This window comes from Anastrepha obliqua, chromosome 1 (genome assembly GCF_027943255.1).
Source record: "Anastrepha obliqua isolate idAnaObli1 chromosome 1, idAnaObli1_1.0, whole genome shotgun sequence".
Taxonomy (NCBI): Eukaryota; Metazoa; Arthropoda; class Insecta; order Diptera; family Tephritidae; genus Anastrepha; species Anastrepha obliqua.
Window position 1 is genome coordinate 164890466 of NC_072892.1, and position 27886 is coordinate 164918351.

General features: G+C 36.2%; 1 protein-coding gene across 1 annotated transcript in view; it reads right to left on the reverse strand.

Moving 5' to 3' along the window:
* Window positions 1-1199: 1199 nt before the first annotated feature.
* LOC129239868 (methionine--tRNA ligase, mitochondrial) overlaps window positions 1200-27886 on the reverse strand; it is a 102460-nt gene continuing 75773 nt past the window's right edge. Inside the window, exons 6-7 of the mRNA XM_054875510.1 lie at window positions 6355-6549; window positions 1200-2570 (exon numbers count right to left, since the gene is read on the reverse strand). Coding sequence (XP_054731485.1) covers window positions 2014-2570; window positions 6355-6549 — 752 coding nt within the window. The 3' untranslated portion in view covers window positions 1200-2013. The remainder of the gene's footprint in view (window positions 2571-6354; window positions 6550-27886) is intronic.

Sequence of the window (27886 nt, forward strand, 5' to 3'; positions counted from 1 at the left end):
ATGTAAAGCGTAGAGCGTTCAACAACAGTTTCTTAAATATTTTAATGAAGAATGCAAACTGGTTAAATAATAAATAATTTGTTGTTTTTTTTATTTACATACGAGTATACATATAAATTTTTGTACTCAAATAAAAAAAAATTAAATTAAAAATACTTCATATACAAATAATATACTTAACTTAAAATTAACTTGAGTATCTAGAAAAGGGAGGAAAAATAGAATTCAATATAAACTTGTCCCATAACTTGTTTAAATTATACCAACTTTACTAGCAAAACTAATCCTGCATTTCCCAAGCAGCGCTCTGATGTTTGTCATCGTTGATTTCTTCCATTTGATTGAAAACCAACACAGAACTCAGAACTTTCGCCCACAAAAAAAGAAAACAAATGAAGCAAATGTCAAAAATTGTTTTGCAACCAACTTTAAGATTGAAAATACGAATAAGAAGCACAAAGCGTGTCGCCAATACGGGAGATAAATTCCCTTCTCTTTTCCGCGACTGTACTTCTCTACCGAAGAAAATGCTTCCCAGTGTAAATGAGCACTTTGCCAAAACTCGGCTACATCAGCCTTTGCGCATTGGGAGAAACCCTTAGGAATTCTTGGTGTCTGCTGTATTAGCTCCAGCAAAGTGTAATACTGCTGCCGTGTTGTTATAACTTTACTCCTGTTGAAGTCACCTAAAAGTATCATATAATATATATAAATACTCAAAAAATTTCTTTTTATTTATAGTTTAGTTAATATTGGACTTACATTTTACAGCTTTTTTTATTTTTATTTTTTTCCTCTTAAATCCTCTCGTTATTAGTCGTTTTACAAAACCCTAAGATTTAACATTTCGGGTGTATTCAGTGAATACTACTTTACGAATTTCGAATGTACATTCGGATCTATTCGAATTGTATGATTACAATTTCTTAGTTTCTACGAAAAACAGTCAACAACGAATTGCTTGATAGGGATAATTAATGTTTTTTATCATTTGTATACTTTTATTGGTCCTGACTTATTAATAAATGATCATTGCTTCACTATTTAAAACGAAAAATTCAGTAATTAGTTGGTTAAATATAAGAAAATATAAAAATTTCAAAGTAAATTTTGTAGATATCTAAACGCATAAGCAGCTTCCACTTTCATTCCGTTACCCACGTCGTATGTTAGAAAACTTGCCGTGACTTTCGACAAAATTTATTGCCACTATTTATTGAAATATATTTATTTACAGTTATTTCATACTAATTAATTATACACTTTAAAGTGAATGCATTGAAACGCGCAACAAGCAACAAACTCTTTCAACGTAATTTAATGGCAGTCGTATTTTACAAAAAAAAAACAGAGAATAATCAAAAAGTGAATAGCAAAAAATCAGCAGAGTGAAAATAAATAAATAAAATTGAAAAACAAAACAAAATGAAAGAGATGAGCCATAGTAATATTTGTATGTATAATCGCTTGCAACCGCAACGCTGAGGCTATTAAGACACTTTACTGTCGCTACGTGATGACCGCAAAGAAAATAAGGCGCAGAACAGAAGACATGCAACGAGCGATGGTGGCATAAGAAAGTCGGATGCACATAAAATGTGGAGCGATTGCGCGCAACGGATGGCGGCACGTAGCGCGGATGGCCACAGGAAGCACGAAAGAAATTGTAACAAATTTAAATTACTGCTTTGCTGCACACACCGCATGCTTAAGCCGATAGAGATGCAACCGCAGTCGAAGTCACAATTTCAGCGCTGCTTAGAATAATCTCTTCTCCTTTTCTCTCTCTGTCTCTGCGTGTCTGTCTCTCTCTCTCTCTCTCTCTCTCTCTCTGCGTGTATGTCTGTCCTTTTCCCTGTCTGGCTGCCTCTCATTTTGTTCCAGCTATATTTATTACCATTGCGTTCATATTTCTTGGCGGTGCTTGCATGCCACAACTTGTTAGACACTCATATTACTAGCATTCGCCACTACCTCTGCTCCATACGCCACCACACTAATATATACATCGAACTATTGCACCACTTTCTTGCTCTTGGCCGCTTTTTGGCTCTGCTTTTGTTTCGCCTTCTCCTTGCCTTTTTGTTGCATTGGCGCTTTATTCGCCTGACCCCCCTCCAATTCCGCTTCCTTGAGCAGTATGCGCCGGAAAAACACCGCATCTGTGTTAGTGGCAAGTGGCCTTGTTACATTTTCATTTTCAGACGTTGTTGTTGTCGTTGCAAAGCAGTCGCCTAAATTATGCCATAAACGTTGCTCTTGCGGCACCGCCAATTTATCGAGCAACTTTCCACACAGCTGCGGCACAATCGGTTGCAATACAATACCGCAGATGCGCAACGTGTCCATTGTCATAGCGATTATCGTTTCCAGTCGTTTTATATTTTCAATATTCTGCCCATTAGCAGCGTCCGCCGCATTACTGCCGTCGGTTGTGGTAGTACCCGTCGGGCGCTTCAATTCCCACGGACGTGCCGTTTCGAAGAAGTTATTCGCTGCATGCAAAGTGGATATAACTGTGTCCACAACCAGATAGAAATTGTTATCCGCATAATGTTGGGCGCAACGTACTGCAAATAAATAATAATCATAAAGTTAGTGACTGATGAATAAAAAGGAAATTACAAGAAGGTGTGGAAGGTATGGAATGGGAATGGCTATGAGTTCACTGATGTGCGCACGGAATCGCTTGAGTGCTAATACAGTGAAGTGAGTTGTTATGAAAGCTATGATGGTGCATATTTATTAGCCACGATTTGATTTAACAGCCTTATTGATTTTTATTATTAGGTGAAACGCTTTACGCCAATCGATATAAACAGATTTCGGAAGAGTTGGATGTTAGTAAAAGGTTCCAAGGAAATGAGACGAGGCATAGTGTTGGCAAGCATATCTGTAAAGGTGGGGTTTTAAGTGGTTATATACAGTTAGAATTCTCAAAAAATCGAGTTTTTTTATTTTAGTTTCTTAATGTACATATTTTAGAATACGCACAGAAAATTTAATATCGTTCCGGTGAATATTTTCGAAGTTACACGCAAGTTTGAAAGGGCGTTTCAGAGTGCTTGAAAGTGCTTTTCAAACTTTAAGTCAGTGACCAACCTTGCCGATTAGTCTCAAATTTTAACATCTTAAATATATTTTTTAGAAATGAAACGAAGATAAATATTTTTTTTTAACAATTTAAGGCCGAACTTTTGGTCAAAAATCAATTTTTTTTTTTTTTTTTTTTTTGAAAAACCGCCATTTTCTTCAAAAAGATTTATTTTGCTTATTCCTTTGACTAATTACTAGATTTAACATTACTTTAACGAAATCTGTTTGGTTTTTTTAATTTCAGAGGATCCAGTTCAGAGACATAATGGTCACCACAAAACGTCCTTTTTTGAGAGAAGATCCCGGAGATCAGCTGTAGCTCCTTTCCAAATAAATATTTTTACTAATACTAAGTCTTAAAAGATAACATAATATGTGTACACATTTTTAGATCAATAAATTTAATAGTCTTCTCAGATAAAATTCTGGAAAATTTGGTTTTTTCGGCCTTCTAACTTTATATAACCACTTAATTTAGAGTTCAATCAGAGACGGAGTAAGATACTGGTAGTCCAGTACCTTTAAGTTAAATTCGCCGCAATGCGTACAAAAAAGGTGTTCCAAATCAATTAATTTGACTCATTCTGAACTGAAGAATTCGACTGTATAAACTTCGCTATATCTAACTTATGAATAACAAAGTATTTTATATCGCGCATCAACCTTAAAAATGTCGATTTTTCGCTCAACTTTTAGTGTATCTCCTCACAACGAATTTGCAGTCTTAATTTGAAATTTGAAGTGTTTTCAATCTCCATATAACGAAATTCAAACCATTTTTATATCCACGTAAAGGAATCGATATGTAGGTAAAGAATAGACACGAAAAATATATATAGTTAATTTTGAAAAAAAGAGCTTCGATCCGGCACAAGCTAATCTATGAATAAAACTAATTTCTCTTGTCCGATTGGTTTTAGATGAATCCTTAAGGACTTGTGAAGATCACCGCAAGGGACTTCTGGGGAAATGGGCTCCACATAAACGGCGATAACTTTTCCAATTATTAAGTTTTTTTTTGTGAAATTTTGCTAAAGTCAAATGGAAATAAAGCAATTGGTAAAATAAAGCAATTGACTAGCAAAAAAAATATTCAGAATTATTAACAATAAAGTAATTTTCGATTAAAAATTTTTTTTTAATTATCTATCTCAAAACTCATGTAGCAACTCTCGTATTCATCTTCATGGTTAATATTTTGGAAAACAATAAATTAGTTTTCGATTAAATATATTTTTTTCAATTATCATCTACAAAACTCGAGTAGCAACCATCAGCATTCATCTTCATTGTTAATATTTTGGAAACCAATAAATTAATTTTCGTTTAAACAATTTTGTTTTTTTTTTAATTATCTATCTCAGAACTCAAGTAGTAACCCTCGTATTCATCTTCATTTCAAATATTTTAGAAAGCTATAAAGTAATTTTCGATTAAGATATGTTTTATTCCTTTTCTATTCTTTTTCTCAAAACTCAAGTACCAACCCTCGTAATAATCTTCATTGCTAATATTTTGGAAACCAATAAAGTAATTTTCGATTAAAAATATTTTTCTCTGAAATATCATTTAAAAAAATGAAGTAGCAACACTCGTGTTCATCTGCATAGTTAATATTTTGAAAAAAAAATTAAGTAATTTTCGATAAAAAATATATATTTTTTTCAAGCATCATCTAGAAAACTCAAGTAGCAACCCTCGTGTTCATCTGCATAGTTAATATTTTGAGAAAAAATAAAGTAATTTTCGATTAAAAATATTTTTTTTTTCAATTATCATCTAAAAAACTCAAGTAGCAACCCTCGTGTTCATTTTCATTGTTAATATTATGGAAACCAATAAAGTAATTTTCGATTAAAAATACTTTTCTCTCAATTATCATCTAAAAAACTCAAGTAGCAACCCTCGTATTCATCTTCATAGTTAATATGATATTTTGGAAAGCAAAAAAGTAAGTTTCGATTAAGAAAAAAAATTCTTTTTCAATTATCTATCTCAAAACTCAAGTAGCAACCCTCGTATTCATCTTCATGGTTAATATTTTGAAAAACAATAATACAATAAATAACAATTAAAAATATTTTTTCCCTCGTGTTCATCCGCATGGTTAATATTTTGAAAAAAAATAAAGTAATTTTCGATTAAAAATATTTTTCTTTCAATTATCATCTAAAAAACTCAAATAGCAAACCTCGTATTCATGTTAATAATTAATATTAAAAAAAAAAAATAAAGTAATTTTCGGTTAAAATATTTTTTTTTCAATTATAATCTAAAAAACTGAAATAGCAACCCTCGTGTTCATTTTCATTGTTAATATTGTGGAAACCAATAAAGTAATTTTCGATTAAAAAAAATTTTTTTTTCAATTATGCATCTCAAAACTCAAGTAGCAACCCTCGTATTTTATCAAAACCAGAAAGGTATGGTATAAAAATAATTGCAGTGTTAAATTTCCGTACGTATTTAATACTATGCAATTCCATGCAGTACTAAAAAATGAGAAGTTCACAAAAACTAAAATGCAAGAAAAAATTTCCGCAACTCTGCCCGCAAAACACAAAAATTATGTACACTCCTAAAACTATTTTTATTGCATTGAGTTCGCCATTTTTACAACTTATTTTCACTAAATGCTTTTCAGCAAACCAAAAGTTAGCCAATTCTCATTATTGAAAAGAAAATTTTGCCAAAAGTGGCAAAAGCAAATCCTCAAAATTGCTCACCAAAATTTTTCCAATTTAATGGAGCGAACATAACGAATATACCTGACAAACTTAAATTGTGCCTTAATGAAAGTTGCGAACATTTAAAACTTTACTAATCATCGACTAAACCAGCGACTAGCAAGACAATTTGCAGGAGGAAAGCCAAAGTGAAAATCATCAAAATAAACGAGCAGTAGCAACTAATAAACACGGCTGCTGCTGTTGTTGTATTTAGTTATAGTTTTTTGCGCCCTTGTAAATTTATTTTATAGTAGAACGCTGCAATCACTTTTAGCGCTACATCATTACAACGCTTAAGGCGCAAAACAAAATTGCTTGCGCTGTGGTTTTGAAGCGCTGCGCCATCAAAGCGCCGGCAAATGCACACACAACTACTTCCTCCACTCCAGCTCTAGCCTCCTCTACTCACTCAAGGGACTAAGGTAGCGCGCGCAAGCATAGTAAATAACTGGAAATCTCTAGGTATTACGATGTATATATGTATGTGTGTAGGTGCGTATGGATGTGTGTGGCGCTAAAAGAAAGCTACCTGCAATTTGTTGCAATGCATCCTGTAACCGCTTGGCTGCATCCATCCGCAGCAAATCGTCGAGTTGCACCGCATGCAGGCGCGGGTAAACTTGTCGCGGATTAAGGGATTTCGCACAAGCTCGCGATAAGAGATTACCCAACGTGTCTGCCAGTTCAGAGTTCAGGATGCGCAAAGCTTTTACGTTGCTGAAGTCTGTAAGAAGAAAGAGAGAAAAATTAATGTAGGTAGGTATGTTGCTTGCAGATAAAAAGCAAATACAGGGTCTTTTGAATGACAATTACTTAATTAAACGATTAATATATGTAGCAGCGAGATATATTGTAAAGTTCGGACTATTTATTTATTTTTTATTTACTTTTTTTTTTATAAAAATTATTATTTTGTTTTAATTATTTTTTATGAAAACTATTTTTTTATAAAACATATTTTTTATGATTTTTTTTTTTTATCAAAACTATTTTTTTATACAAAATATTTTTTTACGCAAATTATTTTTTATTAACATTATTTTTTTATGAAAACTATATTTTGGTAAAACTTATTTTTTTATGAACACTATTTTTTTAAACCCTTTTTATCTCTTTTTTCTATTTACTTTAATATGAAAATTATTATTTTTTAATTATTTTTCTATGAAAACAATCTTGTTACGAAAATTATGTTTTTATGAATACTTTTTTTTATATTATAAAAATAATTTTTTGATGAAAAGAATTTTTTATAGAAATAATTTTTCTATGAAAATAATATTTTTTTATAAAGTTGTTTTATATGAAGATTTTTTTTAATGAAAATTATTTTTTTATGAAAATTATTTTTATATGAAAATAATTTTTTTATGAAAATTATTTCTTTTACAACTACTTTTTTAATTACTTTTCATTAACACTTTTTTTTTGAAAACAATTTTTTATTATAAAAATGTTTTCTATGAAAATCATATTTTTTTATAAAAATTATTTTGTATGAAGTTGTTTTTTTATGAAAATTATTTCTTTTACGAAAACTTTTTTTTTAATTACTTTTTTATGTATGTATGTATGTACATATACTTTTTTTTGAAAAAAATTATTTTTGAAGAAATTATTTTTCTATGACAATAATTGTTTTATAATTTTTTTTTTTTCTTTTTTTGATAAAAATTATTCTGTATGAAGATTTTTTTTCTATGAAAAATAATTTTTTATAAAATTTATTTCTTTTCCGAAAACTTTTTTTTAATTATTGTACTTTTTTATGAACACTTTTTTAAACAATTTTTTTACAAAAATTATTTCTTGTAAGAAAACTTTTTTGTTTTTTAATTACTTTTTGTGAACACTTTTTTTAAACAATTTTTTTAATTATTTTTTTTAATAACTTTTCTATGAAAATAATTTTTTTATAATATAAAAATTATTTTTTAATAATTTCATATAACCAATTTTTTTTAAATCATTTTGTTGTAGTTTTCATAACTATTTTTTTATAAAAATATATTTTTTATGAAAGCTATTTCTTTATAAAAATCATTTTTTATGAGAACTATTTTTTATAAAAATCATTTTTTTATGAAAGCTATTTTTTTATATAAATAATTTTTTTTTGAAAACTATTTTTTTATAAAAATCATTTTTTTATGAAAACTAATTTTTCATAAAAATCATTTTTCAATGCAAACTATTCTTTTAATTATATAATAAAAATTTGTTTTCAATGAAAACTATTCTTTTATAAAATGTTTTTTTATGAAAATTATGTTTAATTTGTTTTTTATATAGTTTATAGTATAACAAAAGTTAAAGTTTCAAATTTCATTTAATTTTCCAACTTCTTAATCAGAACTTTGTGAAATTTTTCGAGAGCGCAGTTTTATAGGCCATTGAATTTGGTACAGAGTGAAAGTAAAAAATAAAGTAAAAGTTTAAAGTGGCTCGAAAGTCACCTTGATTTTTGTCAATTTCTTTTCTTTTTTTTGTTGACGGTCTTGTGAATTTTCTCCATATAAAAAGATTTTAAGCATTCGTTATATGGAGGAAAATGCGTAGCACCATTAGCAAAACAAATTATCATAAACCAATGCTTAGTGTTTTTCCCCTGTTCGCTCCTCTCGGGAGCATAGGGCTTCGACAAGACTCAGTCTTGCGTTGGTTTCGATAATCTTTTTTTTGATTTCTGACAGGGTAGGTGATTAGCCTGCCCTAAGTAGTAAAAATTATAAAAAATTCCCAATAAGTCAAAACCATGTAACAATATACCTATGAATTATAGCACATTCGCTTAGAAATGTCGAACATTTTTATGAAATTCGCGATAGCTTTGGGCAAAATTTATGCTCTATCTGGGGCCAAATGTTACCTACCAATTCTTCAATTATGTCGAGTTTGACAGTTTGCCATAGAAAATATTTCAAAGACCAAGGTGAATCTACCATAGAACAACTGATAGGCATAGTATAAAAATCAACTTTATGTGTACTTTGTTTTTGGAATTTGGTGATTTGACTACCAAAATTGATCAAAATGTGAACAAGCAAACAAAACAAGGATAAAAACACCGATCATTTTGCTACTGAAAACACCTCAAAAAAAAAAAAAAAAAACAAAGAAATGAGCTGCTCTTGTAACTTCATTTTATACGATTTCGCCTTGGCAAAGGCGTTACATCTGATGATCTTCTCGGTAAATTTTGGCAGAATATCGTAAAATTAATCTTGGTGAGAGTTTACTTGCCTAATAATTACATAATCGTTTCGTTGGATGTGTTAAAAGCCATATATTGTCATAATTTTGGTCTTGAGCCGAGCCACTGGTTCCCAGTATCTGTTGGATCGTTACACCCGTAATGACAGAAAATCAAAAATTTTTAAACAGAATTTATTTTTGTATGGATATGAAATGGATTTTAATTATTTTAATACAAAAAACGCTAAAAACGGAAACTCATACTTGAAGGACCTTTTAAAAGGAAGGCAATATAGTTGTGTGGTTTTTGTATGGCGCATAAAAAAATGTGTGCATAGATACATAGAAGAGGTAAAAAATGTAAAAGGCGGCTAATAGAAGGTAAAAGGCATACACAAAATGGATCACAAAGCCGCTTTTGTATGTATTTATGAGCTTGTGCAGCTGTACCTATGTACCAGCTTCTAAAATATGTTTGCCCTACGATTCACTTAAGTGAATAATTTGGCGAACGACAAGGAGCTGTATAGTCGGCAAACACTGCAGGAAACATGTATTTGTATGCTTGGAAATTTTGTTGAGATTTTTTTTAAGTTCCTGCGCAATTTGCTTATTAACTAATTCCCTAAACCAAAATGTTTGCTTTTCTTAAATGACTTATAAAATAGAGTTTTTAATTCAAGCTCTACGCTTTTTTCTTGTTGCAATCAAACTCTTGCCGATAGCAGTCGACGATTCTAGGTTAATGTGTGAAGGTTTTATTAACAATAGGTATATTACTCTGATGAGTGTTTTTTAATTTATTTTTATTTTTTATATAAAATTTTTTGGAAAATTTTGAATAGAACTCTATCGTGGAATAGCCACATTTACAGGGCAATAGGAAGGGTCGCTCGCATGCTCTGTTCAGTATGGCCTATTCAGCACTTTAACTCAGTGGAAATACTACTGCTTTTAGCTAAAGCATTTTTGTTACCAACCTTATTGTATGGATGTGAAATGTATGCCAATTGATTACTTATCAGTTTTTGCCTTAAAAATATTTTCTGTAAATTTTATGATTGATTAAAAGAAAAATGCCTAATGCTGCTTCACAAAGTCTATAACTCTCGTGAGCCTAAATATAGTACCTTGTCGAACGAATTCAATACACTTATCGGTCCATCACTTAACCGGCTAAGCTGCCTTGTAGCTGAGCTTCACAAACGATCAAAACCGCCCTAAGTACATTGCGTTTTAAAACTGAACTCCTACATTATTTTTCTCACTAAGTTGGTGATTAAGTTGTTGATTAATAAATAAATACAAAAATATTATATATAGCAGCACAGCTACCCATCCAAGGCGAATCTATTAAACGTGGGAGTAGTAGGCCAGCTAATTTGCTTCATTTTTTTCGGGTATCGGCACAAAATTGAATTACGAAACGATTTCAATATTGACCTTTTACAAATAATTTCAAAATTGATTTTTTGTTTCTACAAGGTGAAGCCCAAAACAAACAAAACTGAGGTAAAATAGAAACGACATGAGCTTTGTTCTGATAACTGCGAGTTTATTTATTCAAAATAGTCCCATCTGGCTTTGATACACTTTTTTGCGCGATGTAAAAGCTTTTCGAAGGAGAGTTTCAGATCATTGCCCGGAATCCGAAATATCCTTCAAGATGTCGGTACAAGCCCTTTGGATGGCCACTCCGGACGCAAAATGTTTTCCTTTCATGGCCAAATGCAATTTTCTCAATAGGTAGAAATCACAGAGAGGCATATCAGGTGAATACTATGAGTAATTGATGATTAAAATGCAATTTCTAGTCAAAAATCAGTCACAAGAGTGGATCGATGAGATGGTGCATTGTCAAGCAATAAGCGCCAGCTTCCCCCTTCGCGGTATTCAGGGCGAATTCGACGAATCCGATGCAACCAATGCATAACTCCAAGATAGAAAATCGCATTGACGATTTGGCGCGTTGGCACGAACTCCTTGTGGACAATTCCCTTGGAATCGTAAAAACAAATGAGCATCGACTTGATTTTTGACTCCTGCAAACGCGATTTTTTGGGTGGTGGCTCATCTGGGGCATTCCATTCGGCAGTTTGACGCTTAGTTTCCGGTTTATGTTGAAAACCAACCACGTTTCATCACCATTTTCAATGTTGTAAAGGAAGTTCTCGTCTTTTCTCGCCTCTTCAATGAGGTCTTTAGAATGTTGAATTCTGAGCAATTTTTGATCTTCAGTCAACTTGTGCGGAATAAAATGTGCACACTCCTTTCGTAAGTCCAAACAATCAGTTAAAATACAATAGATCGATGTTTTGGAGATATTAAACTCCGATTCCATGAATTTCAACGATGATTTCGGTTCATTTTTGATAAATTTACGAACAACTTCGATAGAGTTTTCGGTGATTACTGATTTGAGGCGGCCCACATGTTCATTGTCATTTATGTCCTCACAACCATCTCTGAAACGAGAAAACCACTCATGAACTCTGGCACGAGATAGACAATCATCGCCATAAACATTTTTCATCAATTCAAATGTTTCGGTAAACGTTTCACCGATTTCAAAACAAAATTTGATATTAGCTCTTTGCTCGAAACTCATTTTTCTACAGATACCACAAATATACTGACACTTTAGACGGACTAACTTCGCTTCCACTGAACCTAATGTCACCAAGCTTTCACTGAAAGTCAGCTAGGGATGTAAGGCACAGACTCATTAAAAAGATGGCGCCTCGGAAACCAATTTTAGACGCCAGTTTTGTTTACTTTGGACTTCATCTTGTATTTCATTTAAACCCATAATACATAATTTTGGTTCCTATAAGAGCACTTACTCCGTTGTCGTTTGGGTGAGCAATTTATCTTTCGTTTCGGACCAGTGGATTGGCCGCGAAGATCGTCCTTTCGATCACTCCTTTGTACACAGGTTTTGAAATTGAAAATTGAAATTTGAAAAGGTCGAGCCAAGGAGCACCAGCAGATTTGGTGGCTCCTAAAACACTTGGGCTAAAAAGCCCATTGTATTTAAAGCTCTGGAAAGAGGGTGCATAGTTAAGGAGGGAAGGAGAAAAGTATCAGAGAAAGACACAGGAAAGAATAGAGACAGCGAAAGAGATATTTAGTCCTGTGAAAATTCTCCAGATTCTTTGGCAAATCTGTAAATGTCCTCTAGAACGAATATTACTCATTCTCATGACATCGGAACCGAAAACTCGTAGCCGTGCTCTAGCAAAGGCAGGACACTCACAGAGAAAGTGCTCAGTTCTATCCGCCTTCTCCAAGCATGACAGGCACACTGGGTCCTCAATGATTCCAATGGTGCTCATATGCTGGCCCCATAGGTTGTGTCCTGCAATAATATCGACCATCAAAATAACGTCTTTCCTTCTAAGTTTTAGTAGAAAGTTTGGCAGTTTTCTGTTCGGACTTGTCACAAAACACTTTGTAGTTCTGCAGCGTTCTAGACCGGACCATGGTTATTTATGTAGATTGCATACATAATAGCTGATCCAATTCATGATTACTGCGGAACTGATTCCGATTATTGGCTCTGGCCCTTGAGGGGGAGCCGCTGAACCATGGTTGGCCAATTCATCGGCAATTTCGTTTCTTTGAACACCGGAGTGTCCCGGAACCCATATAAGTACAAGCCTGTTTTTTGTTGCGACAGAATTAAACTTCTTCTTACATTCTTGAACAATCTTTGGGGTTTGCTTCGCATTCTCCGGGGCCTTCAGTGCAGCCTGACTGTCACTGAAAACTCCAATCTGCTTCCCGCTCCATCTCCTTTCGATTATCCATTCGGCTACTTTCGGGATGGCAAAAACTTCTGCTTGGAAAACAGTTGCCATTTCCCCCATAGCATAGCGATACTTATTACTATCGTTTAAGTACCATCCGGCTTCAGGCTCTATTTCATTTTTGGACCAATCGGTAAAAAAAATATCCGTCAAACCTCCTTGCATGCCTTTTGAATTGCTCCATTGTTCACGCAATGGAAATCTGACATCAAATTTCCTTCCAAATGAAACGGTGGGTATCAGGTCGTCTTTAGGGGCCAAAAACAGAGGATACTGATTAGATAGCAACTTAAAGATTTCTCTGTGTCCCGAAGCTCCGTCTTCGTGCCAGAATCCATATTTATGGAGTCTACACATTGCTTTTATTGCTTCCTGTTGTATCTTAAGATAAGCAAACCAAGCATCAAGCAAGCATCACTAAATGCTAGTGCATCACCAGACGTTGTACTCATGGCACCCGTGATGCATAAACATACACTTCTTTTCAGCCTGTATACGTAGCTCCCGGATTGTGGACTTAACCATGCTCCGTCGCCACCAGACCACAGAGGCGTAAGTGATGATTAGTTTGATAAGTGCTGTGTATATCCATAGGACCACAACAGGTTTCAGACCCCAGGTTTTACCAAAGGCTCTGCGGCTTTGCTGAAAAATCCTCAATGCGCGATTCACCTTCAGTGAAGCGTGTGTCTCCCAAGTCAGACTTTTATTTTTTGGAAAATATGTAAAGCTTGAATGCTTTGTGGACAAACCAGCTTCGATTGAGGCATTGGTAGCCAACATTTCTAAAGTTATTCACAAAATACCGATCGAAGCCCTTCAGCGGCCGAGATGGTCGAGCCACGGCGCAGTTGCGGCCAGTATTTGATCAGAGATTTTTAACACTCGTCAGAGAAAAATCCAACCCTCTAGACTAGTACCGCCTTCAGCAAAGTTGATCGGGAAGATATCCTCTTTCAAAACTATTAGCGTTTGTCTATTTGGAGTAACGTTTTTGTAAAACAATTGCACTGTGACCTTAAGAGATATTATAGCCACCAGTCTATAAATCATAGTTCTTAGAATATTTTCATGGCATAAGCAAATAATGAAGTATATTTTTGAAGGAATCTTGAATTGAATTTCGTGTAGTGGAAATCACCAAATAAGTCGCACCAAATTTTAGCGATTGATGAAAAACGAGCGAAAACATACTGCCAACTCATAATTGGTTATGCCTTCAAAATGCAAATTTTTAGTTTACTTTTTGAGTATTGATTAAAAGTTAAAAGAAAAAACTTCAAAAAAGTCGCTTGCAAACTTCATCCTAAGTTTAGGATGTACCAGCCCCAACTAACAGCATTGGTCAGAAGAACGCACATTTCCCTAGTAGTCAAATCAATATTAGCAGCTGCATAATTCGCTGATTTTCCATTTCACTGCTTTTCAAACTTTCATTAGGAACAACTTTTAATTGCCAGGTGATGGCTAACAAGTCCAAAATGGTAATGGGCCAACTTGTACGAGTGCACATATACTTTGCGCATATGTGAGTATGTTTGTGTGAGCTTTTGAAAAAATGTGCAATGTCATAAAATTCGTAAAGGCTAAGCCACTAACGCAAAGCAAAAACTTGCAACACATAAACGAATTCGTGAGTTTGTAAGTCGAAATTGCGACATGACATTGTGGGACCTTCGCAACTTCTACCAACATAAAGGGCTTTCCAATAACAGGTGTTATTTTGAATAGCCCGCTATTTCGGTATATCTCACTTTTGAAGCTGTGATTTTTTGATATTTGACAAGCAAAAACTATGCCATTAATAAAAATGGAACGGTTCACGCTTCAACAACGCATTGAAATTATTGAAATTCACTATAAAAATGATGAAAATTTGGCAGAGACGGTTCGTAAAACTCGAACATTTTTGGGGCATCGTGAAGCACCTCGTCGACCCCAATACAGAAATTGGTGAAAAAAATTCGAACTGTTGGGACAAGTTAGTGATGTGAAAAATAAAACTCGTGCACGTCGCTCAATAACAGTCGAAAATATTGCTGTTGTAGCCGAAAGTGTTGAAGAAAGCCCAGGTTTGTCCATTCCTCGTCGTTCTTTGGAATTAGGTATTCCACAAACGTCATTACACCGTATTTTGCATAAAGATTTGGGTCTTAAGGCTTATAAAGTCCAGTTAACACAAGAACTCAAGCCGGCAGACCATCAACATCGTCGTGTCTTTGCTGATCCGGACTTCCATCGAAAAATCATCTTGAGTGATGAGGCCCATTTAAACCTCGGTGGCTTCGTTACCAAGCAAAATTGTCGGATCTGGGGCTCAGAAAATAAAAGAGTGATTGTTGAAAAGCCTCTCTGTCTTCAACGTGTGACTGTTCGGTGCGGTTTATGGTCCGGCGGAGTCCTTCGACCTTACTTTTTCGAAAATGAAGCGGGAGCAACAGTTACGGTGAATGGATTGCACTATCGAGAGATGATTAACGATTTTTTATGACCGGAATTGGATGATATTGATCTGGACAAGGTTTATTTTCAACAAGACGGCGCTACGTGCCACACAAGCAACGAAACCATTGATCTTTTATCAAAATAAGACCTCTTATTGGAAAACCCTATACTTACAAATTCGTTAACATGTTTTTCCATATAATGATTTTGTTTTTTTTAATAAAACGCCAAGCTCAATAAAAGAAATAGGCTTTCTTAGCTTGCAAAGTGTAAATAATTTCGACTGCATCTCGACTTTAGTTTAGTTTTATTGCGCCATAGTGCACTGAGACCTCTGATGTGGCCTATTATGCTTGGTCGCGAGCCTACAACTGCAGGCTTCTATGAACTTGAGCACTTCCTAGTACTTTTTGCTTCATATAACCAATGAATCCAGAGTCACTCCATCGAACTGAACGAGTCTTCGTCTTGAGAGAGCTGCCCTTTCGCCGAGGATGTGCGCTGGGGTTTCATCGCCCAGTTCGCTAAAACGACAGATGGTTGATTCTACTAATAAAGTTCGCAAGGCCTCTCTATCCAGATTAGCCAAAGTCTACTTGACACGTTTCTAGAAAGAAGGATAAAATGTTTTGCGAGCTTCTGTCCTGGAATGACCATCTAGTGTGGCACGAGTTTCGCGTACTGCCACTCATTGTCAAATTCCTTTAAGTGGATTTTGGTAAGATCTCGGTTTACGAAGACCTTTCAGACATTCTATCTCCTTACACTTTCTTCTTTAACCTAACTATTTCGAATCGGCTCTCTTTCTGCGAAATTTCTAGGCCCCGCGGTCTCTTCGCAATGTTTCTGCATCGCATGTCGATTTCAATGGTGTTTTTTTATGTTTTTGGTGGTTTGCCTCGCCCTCTTATCCCTACCTACACAATTTGAAACACTTGCCTGACTGGGCCACTCTCTGCTCTTCTCATTACATGACCGTACCAGCGTAGGCGGTTTTCCTGGAGCTTAGTGCTGATTGGAGCAACTTTATTGCTATCAGGAATAAAGGTGTTTTGCATCTTGTCTACCAGTGCACCGCTGCTGGCCCACCTCAGCTTCCGCATCCCCTTCTGCCGCGTTCAGTTTCAGCTCTAGTTCTGTACTGGAGTGCATATGTCATTGCCGACTAGATAATACTTTTGTAGATTTGTCTTTTTAGTTCTTGTGAAATTTTCTTATTGCACAGGACACTGGAGGCTGGTCACCAGCTTTGTCATCCACATTTAATTCGGTGAGCAATTTCTCATTCGAAGGTGCCAGAAGAAGTAATTTCTTACTTCTTAGTTAAACACAGCGCGCCCGACGTTTCTTCCTCATACCGACAGGCGCCAATTGGACACACCAAGTGATACCAAGTGATATCAAGTCCTTCTCCACCTGACTTTTCGAACGCAGAAAAGGTATTCCTCTTCCTCCGCTACTACCAGCTGGTACCGCATCGAATACTTGAGAGCCGGAGCGTTTGTTTCCATTCGGACGACATGACCCAGCCAACGAAACCGCTGGACCTTTATTCGCTGCGCTATGTCTATGTCGTTGTAAAGCTCATAGAGCTCATCGATGCATCGTCTGCGATATTCGCCGTTGCCAACGTGCAAAGGTTGAAAAAGCTTCCGCAGAAACTTTCTGTCAAACACTCGAAGTGACGACTCATCGGATGTTTTCATTGTCCAAGCTTCTGCGACATACGATAGGACGGGAAGGATAAGAGCCTTGTAGAATATTAGTTTTTTTCGACGAGAGAGGAATTTACTACTCAATTGTCTACTTAGTCTAAAGTAGCACTTGTTAGCAAGAGAGATTCTGAAGGATGGTTCTATATGTAGAAGTCCGCGCAAGGGCGGAAAGTCTCTGTCTTGTCATTCACTTGGGAGTGCCCAGGACAATTCTTCTACATATAGTTAGTTCAAGCAGCGCATAACTTCCGGGACTTACCCCAAGTGTCCTCTAGTTAACTTCCGAACATCCGTTCGCAGGCAAGCTACTATGAGAAATGAAACACGAACAAAATCTCGGATAAGAACTTCTAATTTCTTACTACTGCGGCTAAAATAAGCAGATGAGTGACTCTTTTTGTTTTGCAAAGAATATGACTTTATTTCTCAAGGGTTTTCCAATAACAGGTGTTATGAATGAATGGATTGCGCTATCGAGAGATGATTAACGGTTTTTTATAACCGGAATTGGATGGTATTGATATGTACAACGTTTATTTTCAACAAGACGGCGCTACGTGCCACGCAAGCAACCAAACCATTGATCTTTTACGGGAAAATTTTCCGGAACGTGTTATCTCTCGAAGAGGTGATTACAATTGGCCACCGAGATCTTGTTATTTAACACCTTGTGACTTTTTTCTTTGGGACCAAGAAAAGGGGGAACCAGAAGGTCTACGCCAACAGTCCAGGCTCGATTCAAGACCTCCAAGATGGAGTTCGAGAGGGGATCGGGGACTTAGGGCAGCCGCTTTGCAATTCGGTTATGGAAAATTTCATGAAAAGGATATTGTCGAGTAAGCGTGGTTGTGGTGGTCCTTTGCCTGATGTTATTTTCCACTATTAACGGCATATCTCCCACTTTATAATGAAATAAACATCCGATCATTTATATTAAAAATAGCATTTTCTTTGAATATTAAATTAACACCTTTTATTGGAAACCCCTTTACTTGACATCAGTGACTATATTATTTAAGAAATTGCCAATGGGAATAGCTTTTTGTAGTACCTCTGGATGGATACTTTGGCAAAATGATCGTACAAAATTTGAGATGAAAAAGTATCAGCCAGTTTTTCATACATTCAGTTGAAGGAGAATTATGCAATGACCGAAATTAGTAAACATTAGAAGAGACCAACTGTGGTGAAGAGACCGACTGTGGTGGGTGCGATAAAACTTGCCATCCACAGTTTTGTAATGTCTTTTTAGCTGGTGTAGCAGCATGAGTGTGAGCGTGGTAGTGCTAGGAAATTATGCACTCATATCTGAAAGGTAATTTTTCTATCAAAACAAACGAATCTATTGTGGCCATCTGTGTTTGTAGGAATCAGTGATAGCATATCACGCCCTTTATCGTCGCGCAAACTGTTTAACATTACCACCGTCCCATAAATATTCGGCTTGAGAATCGATGTGCCGCGTTTTCCCAATTTCAAATTTGATTTCATGCATTTAGGATTGTAAAAATGGATGTGTTTTTCGACTCGGTTTCATCTCGACAGGGCATAGGAACATAGAGGGAAATGAAATTGCTGATGAGCTTGCAGGAAAGGGCACTGAATTGGCCTCAGAGACCTCCTACTCGGGCATCGGCAACCCTTGACAGTTGTTAAAGGGAAACTGCACAAATTATTTCTCAGGAAAGCGCAGAAAAGATGGAGCTTCATTTCTTCAAGTGCTATTTCGAAAACCCTTGGCCCCAGTGTAATATACAGAGGACTCAGAAAGTCTTTTGGACTCTTCGCCATTCAATTTCGAAACTCGTAGCTGTGTTTACCGGTCACTAGACGATCAGCACACACCCGGAAAAGCTAGGGTTACCATTTAACCACCATTGCAGAAGCTTAAGCACTTTGTTGAGCACTTTCTCTGTAAATGTTTGAGTTTGGCATCTAGACGACTAAGGTCATTGGACTCTCCTTTCTTCGACAGCCTGGGACAGTGCTCCAACCTAAATCCAATCAATCTCTTGGCTGTACATATCTGCCTGTTGGAGGTCTCATAATGGTATCAAAACGGCGCTTTAGTGCTACTTGAGGAGTGCCAAACTGGCACTTCAACTATTTCACCTATCTACCTACATCTCGATGCAGAAATAACCTTGTTTTATTATTTTGTCGCATTCAAGCCACATTTTTGACCTGTAAAGTCTCGCTTTATACAACACCCAGCTTCAGTGCTTTTGTATGAATCCCAATGCTTTTCGGTGCATATACATAAATTACTACTTATGACGCTGCCAACGATCCGGAAAGCTCTTCATGTCTTTAACACAAATCTTCACAGAGAAAGGCCCAAAATATTTTAATTGCTATGTTTTAGCTCTCGATTAATCCGACTCCAACTGATACAATTTCGCTTATACACAAATCCACTGAGCCAGAAGAAGCATACCATTGAACATCAATTTGGTAAAGAAATTTGGCCAATAAACTTTTTCAGCGCAGATATGTGAAGAGCTATCCAAATTCGGCAACTGATTTTACAAATTTCTCTATCGAAAGTTGCATATGTCTGACAATAAAATTGGCCATTATAAATGCAACATGTCGCAACGAAATTAATTAATGCAACACATGAAAATGCAATAACATTCGAACTGAGTGACCACAGAGCGCACGTACACGGAATATTTTCCCGCTTACGGATGTATGAGTGTTGTGGATATGTTCCTACTCGTTTATGCGGATTTGAAAGCAATTTGAAACATTTTTATTAGCCATTTGAGCCCAGAGTATCGTTTATTCGGAAATTCTAGAGAACACATATAGTATACAAATACATGCATATGCACATACATATATACATATGTATATGAGTGTATGATGGTGAGAGCTGCTGCACTTTGCAAATTAATGGATATTGCAATTGGCTGGAATTTCTAAATCCCAAATTGGTGCACAATTTTGCTAATTTTGCAAACAAAATTGAAATGCTTAATTGGTATTGGTAATGCAGATTCAAAGTTTGGAGCAATAATAGCAGACCGGCGCTCTTCCCTCCCTGGACAGGTTTCGGTTAAGCGTTTTGTGCCCCGCAAGTGGTGCGCACCTTGAACTTTTCCGATAAATTGAATTGTCATTGTTTAAATGATTACAACTGCCTGCGGGTGATAGATATTCAGGGGGGTTTACATACTTAGCTTATTTTCACACAAAAAATTGCATACTTTTTAGGCTTCTTCTGGCTCGCTCTCACCAAATAGTTACTTTCCCTAAACCCTCCGATTTCTTCTCATGTACACCAAATTGCCAATTATAATGGTATAATACTATATTTATAAATATTAATAAGCCCCGTAATACGTTATAGAAATTTAGTTTATACTACACACAACTAAACTCATATAACAGATAGCTTTAAACTTTGAAAAAAAAAACTGTTTCATGATGAAATTTTGAACTTTCAACTTTTTAAGCAGAATTAGGTTAACCAGAATTAATTAAAATTTTTCTGAGTATGCAGTTTTATAACCCATTAAATTTTAGTATAACAAAAAGCAAGTTTCAATTGACTATAAAATACCGCTGATTTTTTGGCAATTTTTTTTTTGTAGAGTACCAGGCCATTTCTTTCATATAAAAAATTAGGCATGTACAGAGTACACTAAGTGACAGTGAAAATATACCTTCTTGGAGATATTTATCAAACTGTATGTCAATAGAATGTAGAAAAAAACTGGATTACGTGGAAGAAAAAACTTATACTTATGGGCGAAGAATAAATGTTTCATACGTTAACCGGCAGCTTCTTCTTCATTTCGAAAGAAATGGCTACCGATAATGCCGCCAGTGCTCTTTGAACTACTCGTACAGATTTATTTTTTTCCCCCCAAGCAAATTTCCAAAATTTGGAAGCCTTATTCTGGCGTTAAGTAACTGATGACGACTTGCCAAACCTCTCTGAACAGAAATGTCAACACAATTTGCCAAGCTCTCAAACCATAGCTATCACTATCGATAGCAGCAAAGAACACCTGTAGTGCAATTCACTAACACATTTTAACGATATTCGCATTATTATATTTTGTTAACCACAATTTTAACGATTTGGCTTTTCGGTAACCCATTTCGATACGTAAACAAAAGCAGCACTTTGGTTGACAGCCGATTATCGCAAACTAAGCGACAACAATTCTGTTGTGGTTAAATAAAACGAGAAAACAAGAATTACTATTTTTAATTAAAACTGTGAAATTAATTAAGGATAGAGGATGGTTCCATATGTAGAAGTCTACGCAAGTGGGGAAACTTACTGATCGCCATTCACTTGGGAGTGGCCAGGACGATTCTTCTACATATGGTTCAAGCAGCTCACAACTCCCGGGATTAGCCCAAGTATCCTCTGTGTAGCTTCCGAGCATTTCATTCGGGAGCAAGCTAACGTGAGAAGGCATGGAGACATTACAGAATAGCTGGTTGTGCGCTTGGTTTGGGATCCGCCACTTAAACGCCTTCCGGGGGGTTCGAAACATGGAAACTATGCACACGCCTCTGTGCAGCAAAAAGCGTGCATCTAACTACGCAAAGAATGTTCGACATCGAAAAGCTGCAATCACAACAGACAGCCAGAAGAGTCGACACTCGACTCATACTCCTGCTCTCAGAGACCACTGCCCAACAAACCGGCATCCACGAGCAATGGAGCAACATTTCTCGTTCTCTACGTACCGCCGCCAAAGAAGAAATCGGATTCCGGCGAGGCCGACAAAACAATTGGTACGACGAGGAATGTAATGCTGCCGCCGAAAGAAAAAATGCTGCCTATAGTGCCACGCTGCGATCGGGCGCAACGCGAGCCATGTGGGATCGCTACCGAGAGCTAAGAAAGGAAGAGAGACGTATTATCCAACGGAAGAAACAAGAGGCCGAAATACGCGAGTGCAAGGAGCTTGAGATGCTGGCCAATAGAAACAACGCCCGAAAATTCTACCAGAAAGTTCGGCGGCTTACAGAAGGTTTCAAGACTGGGGCGTTTTCCTGTAAGACCAAAAACGGCGATCTGGTGACTGACATCCAGGGCATTCTTAAATTATGGAGGGAACACTTCTTGAACGTATTAAATAGTGACAGCTGCGCATGTCACAGAGAATGTGAAGATCCCGATACCCCAATCGTTGATGACGGAATTGACGTCCTGCTACCCGACCATGACGAGATGAGAATAGCAATAACGCGTCTAAAGAAAAACAAAGCCTCGGGCGCCGACGGAGTGCCGGCTGAGCTATTCAAACATGGCGACGAGGAGCTGGTAAGGTGCATGCATCAGCTTCTATGCAAAATATGGTCGGATGAAAGCATGCCTGCCGATTGGAATTTAAGTGTGCTCTGCCCAATTCACAAGAAGTGTGATACTAAAATGTGTGCCAATTACCGCGGAATTAGTCTTCTAAATATCGCCTATAAGGTTCTAGCGAGCGTATTGTGTGAAAGGCTGAAGCCCACCGTCAACCAACTGATTGGACCGTATCAGTGTGGCTTTAGACCTGGAAATTCTACCATCGATATATTTACAATACGCCAAATCTTGGAAAAGACCCACGAAAGGAGAATCGACACACACCATCTTTTCGTCGATTTCAAAGCTGCATTCGACAGTACGAAGAGGAGTTATCTGTATGCCGCGATGTCTGAATTTGGTATCCCCACAAAACTAATACGGCTATGCAAGATGACGTTGGGAAGGACCTCTCCGAGCCGTTTGATACCAAACGAGGTATCAGACAGAGTGACTTGCTGTCGTGTGACTTCTTTAACTAATTGTTGGCGTATGCCGATGATATCGACACCATCGGCCTTAACAACCGCGCTGTTAGTTCTGCCGCCTGTAAACTGGAGAAAGAGGCAAAGCGAATGGGTCTGGTGGTGAACGAGGACAAAACGAAGTACCTCCTGTCTTCAAACAAACAGTCGGCGTACTCGCGTATCCAGCTTTATTACCGATAACAATGTCAGCCTTGAAATGCAGCAGAGAATCTCTCTGACTAACAAGTGCAACTTCGGACCGAGTACGCAATTGAGTAGTAAAGTCCACTCTCGATGAACAAAACTAACACTCTACAAGGCTTTAATCATGCCCGTCCTAACGTATGGCGTAGAAGCGTGGACGATGACAACATCCGATGAAGCGACGCTTGGAGTGTTTGAGAGAAAGTTTCTGCGCAAGATTTTTGGACCTTTGCCCGTTGGCAGCGGCGAATATCGCAGGCGATGGAACGATGATCTGTGAGAGGAAGAGGAAGGCCTCCTCTGCGTTTGAAAGATAACTTGGAGAAGGACTTGGTTTTACTTGGTGTGTCCAATTGGCGCCGGTTAGCACGAGAAAGCCATAAATCGTCTAAGTGATTCTCGCGCCAATTAAAAATAAAATTTATTAAAACAACGCGAATATGTGTTTTGAGCATTTGGTTTATGACTTATCCCGTTGAGAAGGGGTAGTGAGCACTCAAACAGTGACTCGTCGGATGATCCGGGATGTGGGTAATCCTTTTATTTTGGCTGCAGGGAAGTTCCTATTCCGGTTATCTTCAGACTTTACCAAGGATCTAATTTCTCAGCTTGACAGTCATCTTCGAGGTTCCAGAATAACAACGATTTTGACCTTCTAACCAACTAACCAACTAACCTTCAAACTTATTCTGAATTCTGCCTTTATATTACTAGGATTTATGTGCACTGTTTAGTGTTAGTTAACACAAGTTTTTGAATATTTAGTAAAATCTTTAGTGAAATCGAAATACTGCAGTCAAATCTAACAAATTGTCGAATCGTAAAAAGTTAGTGAATCGCACTACTCATATATCTTTATATTTATTCGGTGAACCAGTCATTGTCATTCAATAACAGATATTTAGCGGCTTATAAAGATATAAAAAGTGTTCATATATTCTAAGGAATACCGGAGTAAGAAGATTAAATATAAGAAACATTTTAAGTTTTTACACTTCTTTATTTGGAATAGTGTTTTAAACGACTATTTTGCTTACGAGTGTATATATAAAATGTTGTGAGTACAAACTACTTTCAATTCTATTTTTACGAGCTATAAATTATTACAACCCACCAAGGCTCAGCAAAGACGTTTGATCTTACTTCATCATAGTAAAAATGGGGGAAAACAGATTGAGATAATATTTTAAATTTACTGTGTACAAGGAGACTAGCAAAAGTCAAGGAAGTTCCATGGAAAAATACATATCAGAATATTTTTCATCGTCATACTTATAAAGCCATATTTATTTTATTTATTTATTTATAATATTTTATTCATTATCTATGGAAAGAGATAGTAGTCGTCGTGGTATCGAATTTACGAATGGCCAAAGGATACTAAGGTCCAGTTTTATGCACTCTTCCTAAATAGCTTTTTTTAAGTGTAATAGACTATTAAACTGACAACTGCCTTTATAAAATTGTTTGCGAAGTATGCTCCTGAGGTTATTCATTGGATTTAAGTATAGACTAACTACGGGCAAATTCAGCACAGAAATATTTACGACGTAAAAACTCCTTTGTATGCCTAACGCTGTGGATTGGAGCTTTGTCCTGTGGATATGTCCTAAGTGAGCCACTGTGGAAGTTTTGAGTTGTTTATGAAACTTTAGAGAGCATCTTAGTTTAACGACGGATCAATTTCTGCACTGGCGTGAGGTATATTATCCATAAGCTCAAACATTTTTCATTTCGTATATAGCCCAATTTTAGTCAATCCACAATACAGAGGCCTGAAATAATAACATTTCAAAGCAATCTTCTAATTTCATCGTTTCGACAATGAACTTTCAGCGCATCATTGCCACTTGCCTATGCATAATTTTCTATGGCTAGTGATAACCCTCATAATACAATTCGCGGTAAGAAACTAAACCAGAATTTGGATTCTTGAATGAAAAGCATTAGGCGTGTAAATTGATAGCGCTGAGAGAGTTATATACTTTTATATATATTTATATTCTAATTGGCACTTACACCCCTTTTTGGGTATGTCGCCAAGCTCCTCCTTCTATTTGTGGCGTGGATCTTGATGTTGTTCCACAAATGGAGGGGCCTACAGTTTTCAGCCGACTGTGAATTGCAGATGATTTTTTTTTATGAGGAGCTTTTTTATGGCATAAATACACTCGGAGATTGGCCAAAAAAATTCCATATTATTTTAAATAAGTTGTCTTTGTAGGGCACCCTTATAATAACAGGCTCAGGAAGCTTTTTATACGTGTAATCAGCTGCCCTCTTATCCTGAAAAGCCTTAATGCGGAAATTTTTAAATACTAAGTTTAAAAAATTAAAAACGCAACCACATGTCGCAAAATAGAGGTGTTTTAAATCCCTTGCACAAGCAAAAAAATTATAGCTCAGCAAGAGCACGGATTTACACAACAAAAACATAAGCATAGTCAGCGCAAGCAGTTCGTGTACTCACAGCTACATAAAGCAAATGCGAAAAAAGGCCAAACCTAAAATTCAAAAATACACACACACCACCATCGCAGCTAACTCTGTGAGTGGCATGTATGCGTGGTTTTTTTCACTTCTTTCTTTTATTAATTTTTAATTTTTGCAATGGAGCACATGCGGCTTTACCAGCGAAAAATTGTATCCGTCAAATGTGTACTTGAGCGTAAGCGGAGAAATGAGCTGCGACAAGAAAACATGCCTAGGACGTTTTCAAATATAAAATTGGGAATCAGCGCAAAAAAAAAAATAGCGCTAAGCGGAAAGTAAACAAAAGTTAAAGCGTGAAATTGCGCATAGACATGACAGACTGACATATTCGAGTGTAAGAAATTTTAATAAAAAATATATCAAACAATTTTGATAGTAGGTTTTCTGCTTTTTAATCAGACAGCCTACGATTGTCGATACTACAAAGGAAAAGGTGACAAATAACAAATAAGAGGTTGGCGGTGCGTATGAGTAACATTTAAAGTTTTTCTCACCCAATGGGCTGTAATCATGAAAACGAAGGATATGCCCAACTACTACATGTAAGGTGGAGTTGTAAAAGTAGTTCTTTCTTACGTATTCATGATAAGTACCAGACATTTGAACAGGATGTCCTTAAGCAGGACTTTCTATTATCTGAACTAGCAAGATCAGGTCAACAGGATGTCTTATCTCAGTTCAGCGATTGGTATTAAATTTTGAAATTAAAAAGAGGTGTAGGTCTGATGTAGAAGCTTTGCACTTGCGACAACACTTTGGACACATTTTTATTTTTATTTTTGGAATTCCTTCTGGGATTGTTAAAAGCACTCCAAAAGAAACACTAAAATTTAAAAAATAACATAAAAAATTTCTTTGTCAGATTTTTTATTCCACAATGGCTTTCAAGATATACGCTTAGATTTGAGCATTAACATTGACGGACTCCCACTGGCCAAGAGTTCCGATCTTTAGATATAGCGAATTTTAATTAATGTATGAAGGTCGGTTGATGTAAGAGTAATTGGAGTTTATTATGGGGCTAGCAAATCAGCGAGTGCTAACTACTTTCTTCGTCATTTTGTTGACGAATTACTGTTTTAATGGAAAATGGTACTGCAAAGCTGGAAAGGAGTACTGCAGCAAATATGAGACCCTGACAATATTATATATTTATATACTGCTTTCATTTATGTAATATATTTCTAAATATTCATTCTAAAATTGAAATATCCACCGTAACTTCTCATACGAAGAACTTCCACAGAAGGTGTTGCACACAATTTCTTATACTTTTGTTTTCATAAAAATGTTTTTGATGACGTCATATTTTTAATGAGTGCGTTGGAAGTTACATCCCTAGCTGACTTCCAGTGAAAACTTGGTGACATTCGGTACAGTGGTAGCGTAGTTATTGCGTCTGAAAAGTAAGTATATTTGTGTCATCGGTACAAAAATAAGTTTCGAGCAAAGATCTAATATCAAATTTTGTTTTAAAATCGGTAAAACGTTTACCGAAACATTTGAATTGATGAAAAAGGTTTATGGCGATGATTGTCTATCTCGTGTCAGAGTTCATGAGTGGTTTACCCGTTTCAGAGGTGGTTGTGAGAACATAAATAACAATGAACATGTGGGCCGCCTCAAATCAGTAATCACAGAAAACTCCTTCGAAATTGTTCGTAAATTTATCAAAAATGAATAGAAATCATTGAATATCTCCAAAACATCGATTTGTCGTGTTTAAACTGCTAATTTAGGCTTACGAAAGATGTGTGCACGTTTCATTCCGCACAAGTTAACTGAGGACCAACAATTGCTCAGAATTCAACATTCGAAAGACCACATTAAAGGGGCGAGAAAAGATGGCAATTTCCTTTACAACATTGCAACTGGTGATAAAACGAGGTTGGTTTTCAATATAAACCTGAAACTAAGCGTCAAAGTGCCGAAATGAAGGCCCCAGACGAGCCTCCACCCAAAAAATCGCGTTTGGAGAAGTTAAAAATCAAGTAGATGGTCATTTGTTTTTACGATTCCAAGGGAATTGTCCACAAGGAGTTCGTGCCAATGGGCCAAACCGTCAATGCAATTTTTTATATTGGCGTTTTGAAGCGTTTGTTGCATCGCATTCCTCGAATTCGCCCTGAATACCGCGAAGGAGAAAGCTGGCGCTTATTGCATGATAATCTCATCGATCCACTCTTGTGACTGATTTTTTGACTAGAAATCGACTACATGATAGTACTGTATTACATTTCTTCAAAGACATTTAAAATACACCATTTCAAAGTCTTATTCCGTGCTTGCGTTTATTGGACGTTTTAGTTCGGACTTTGTTGATCCATATACTCTAAAGTTGTTATATACGTCTCTGGTGCGTTCGGAGTTGGAATACGCCGTCTTTATTTAGAGACCATACTATGCTTGCCAT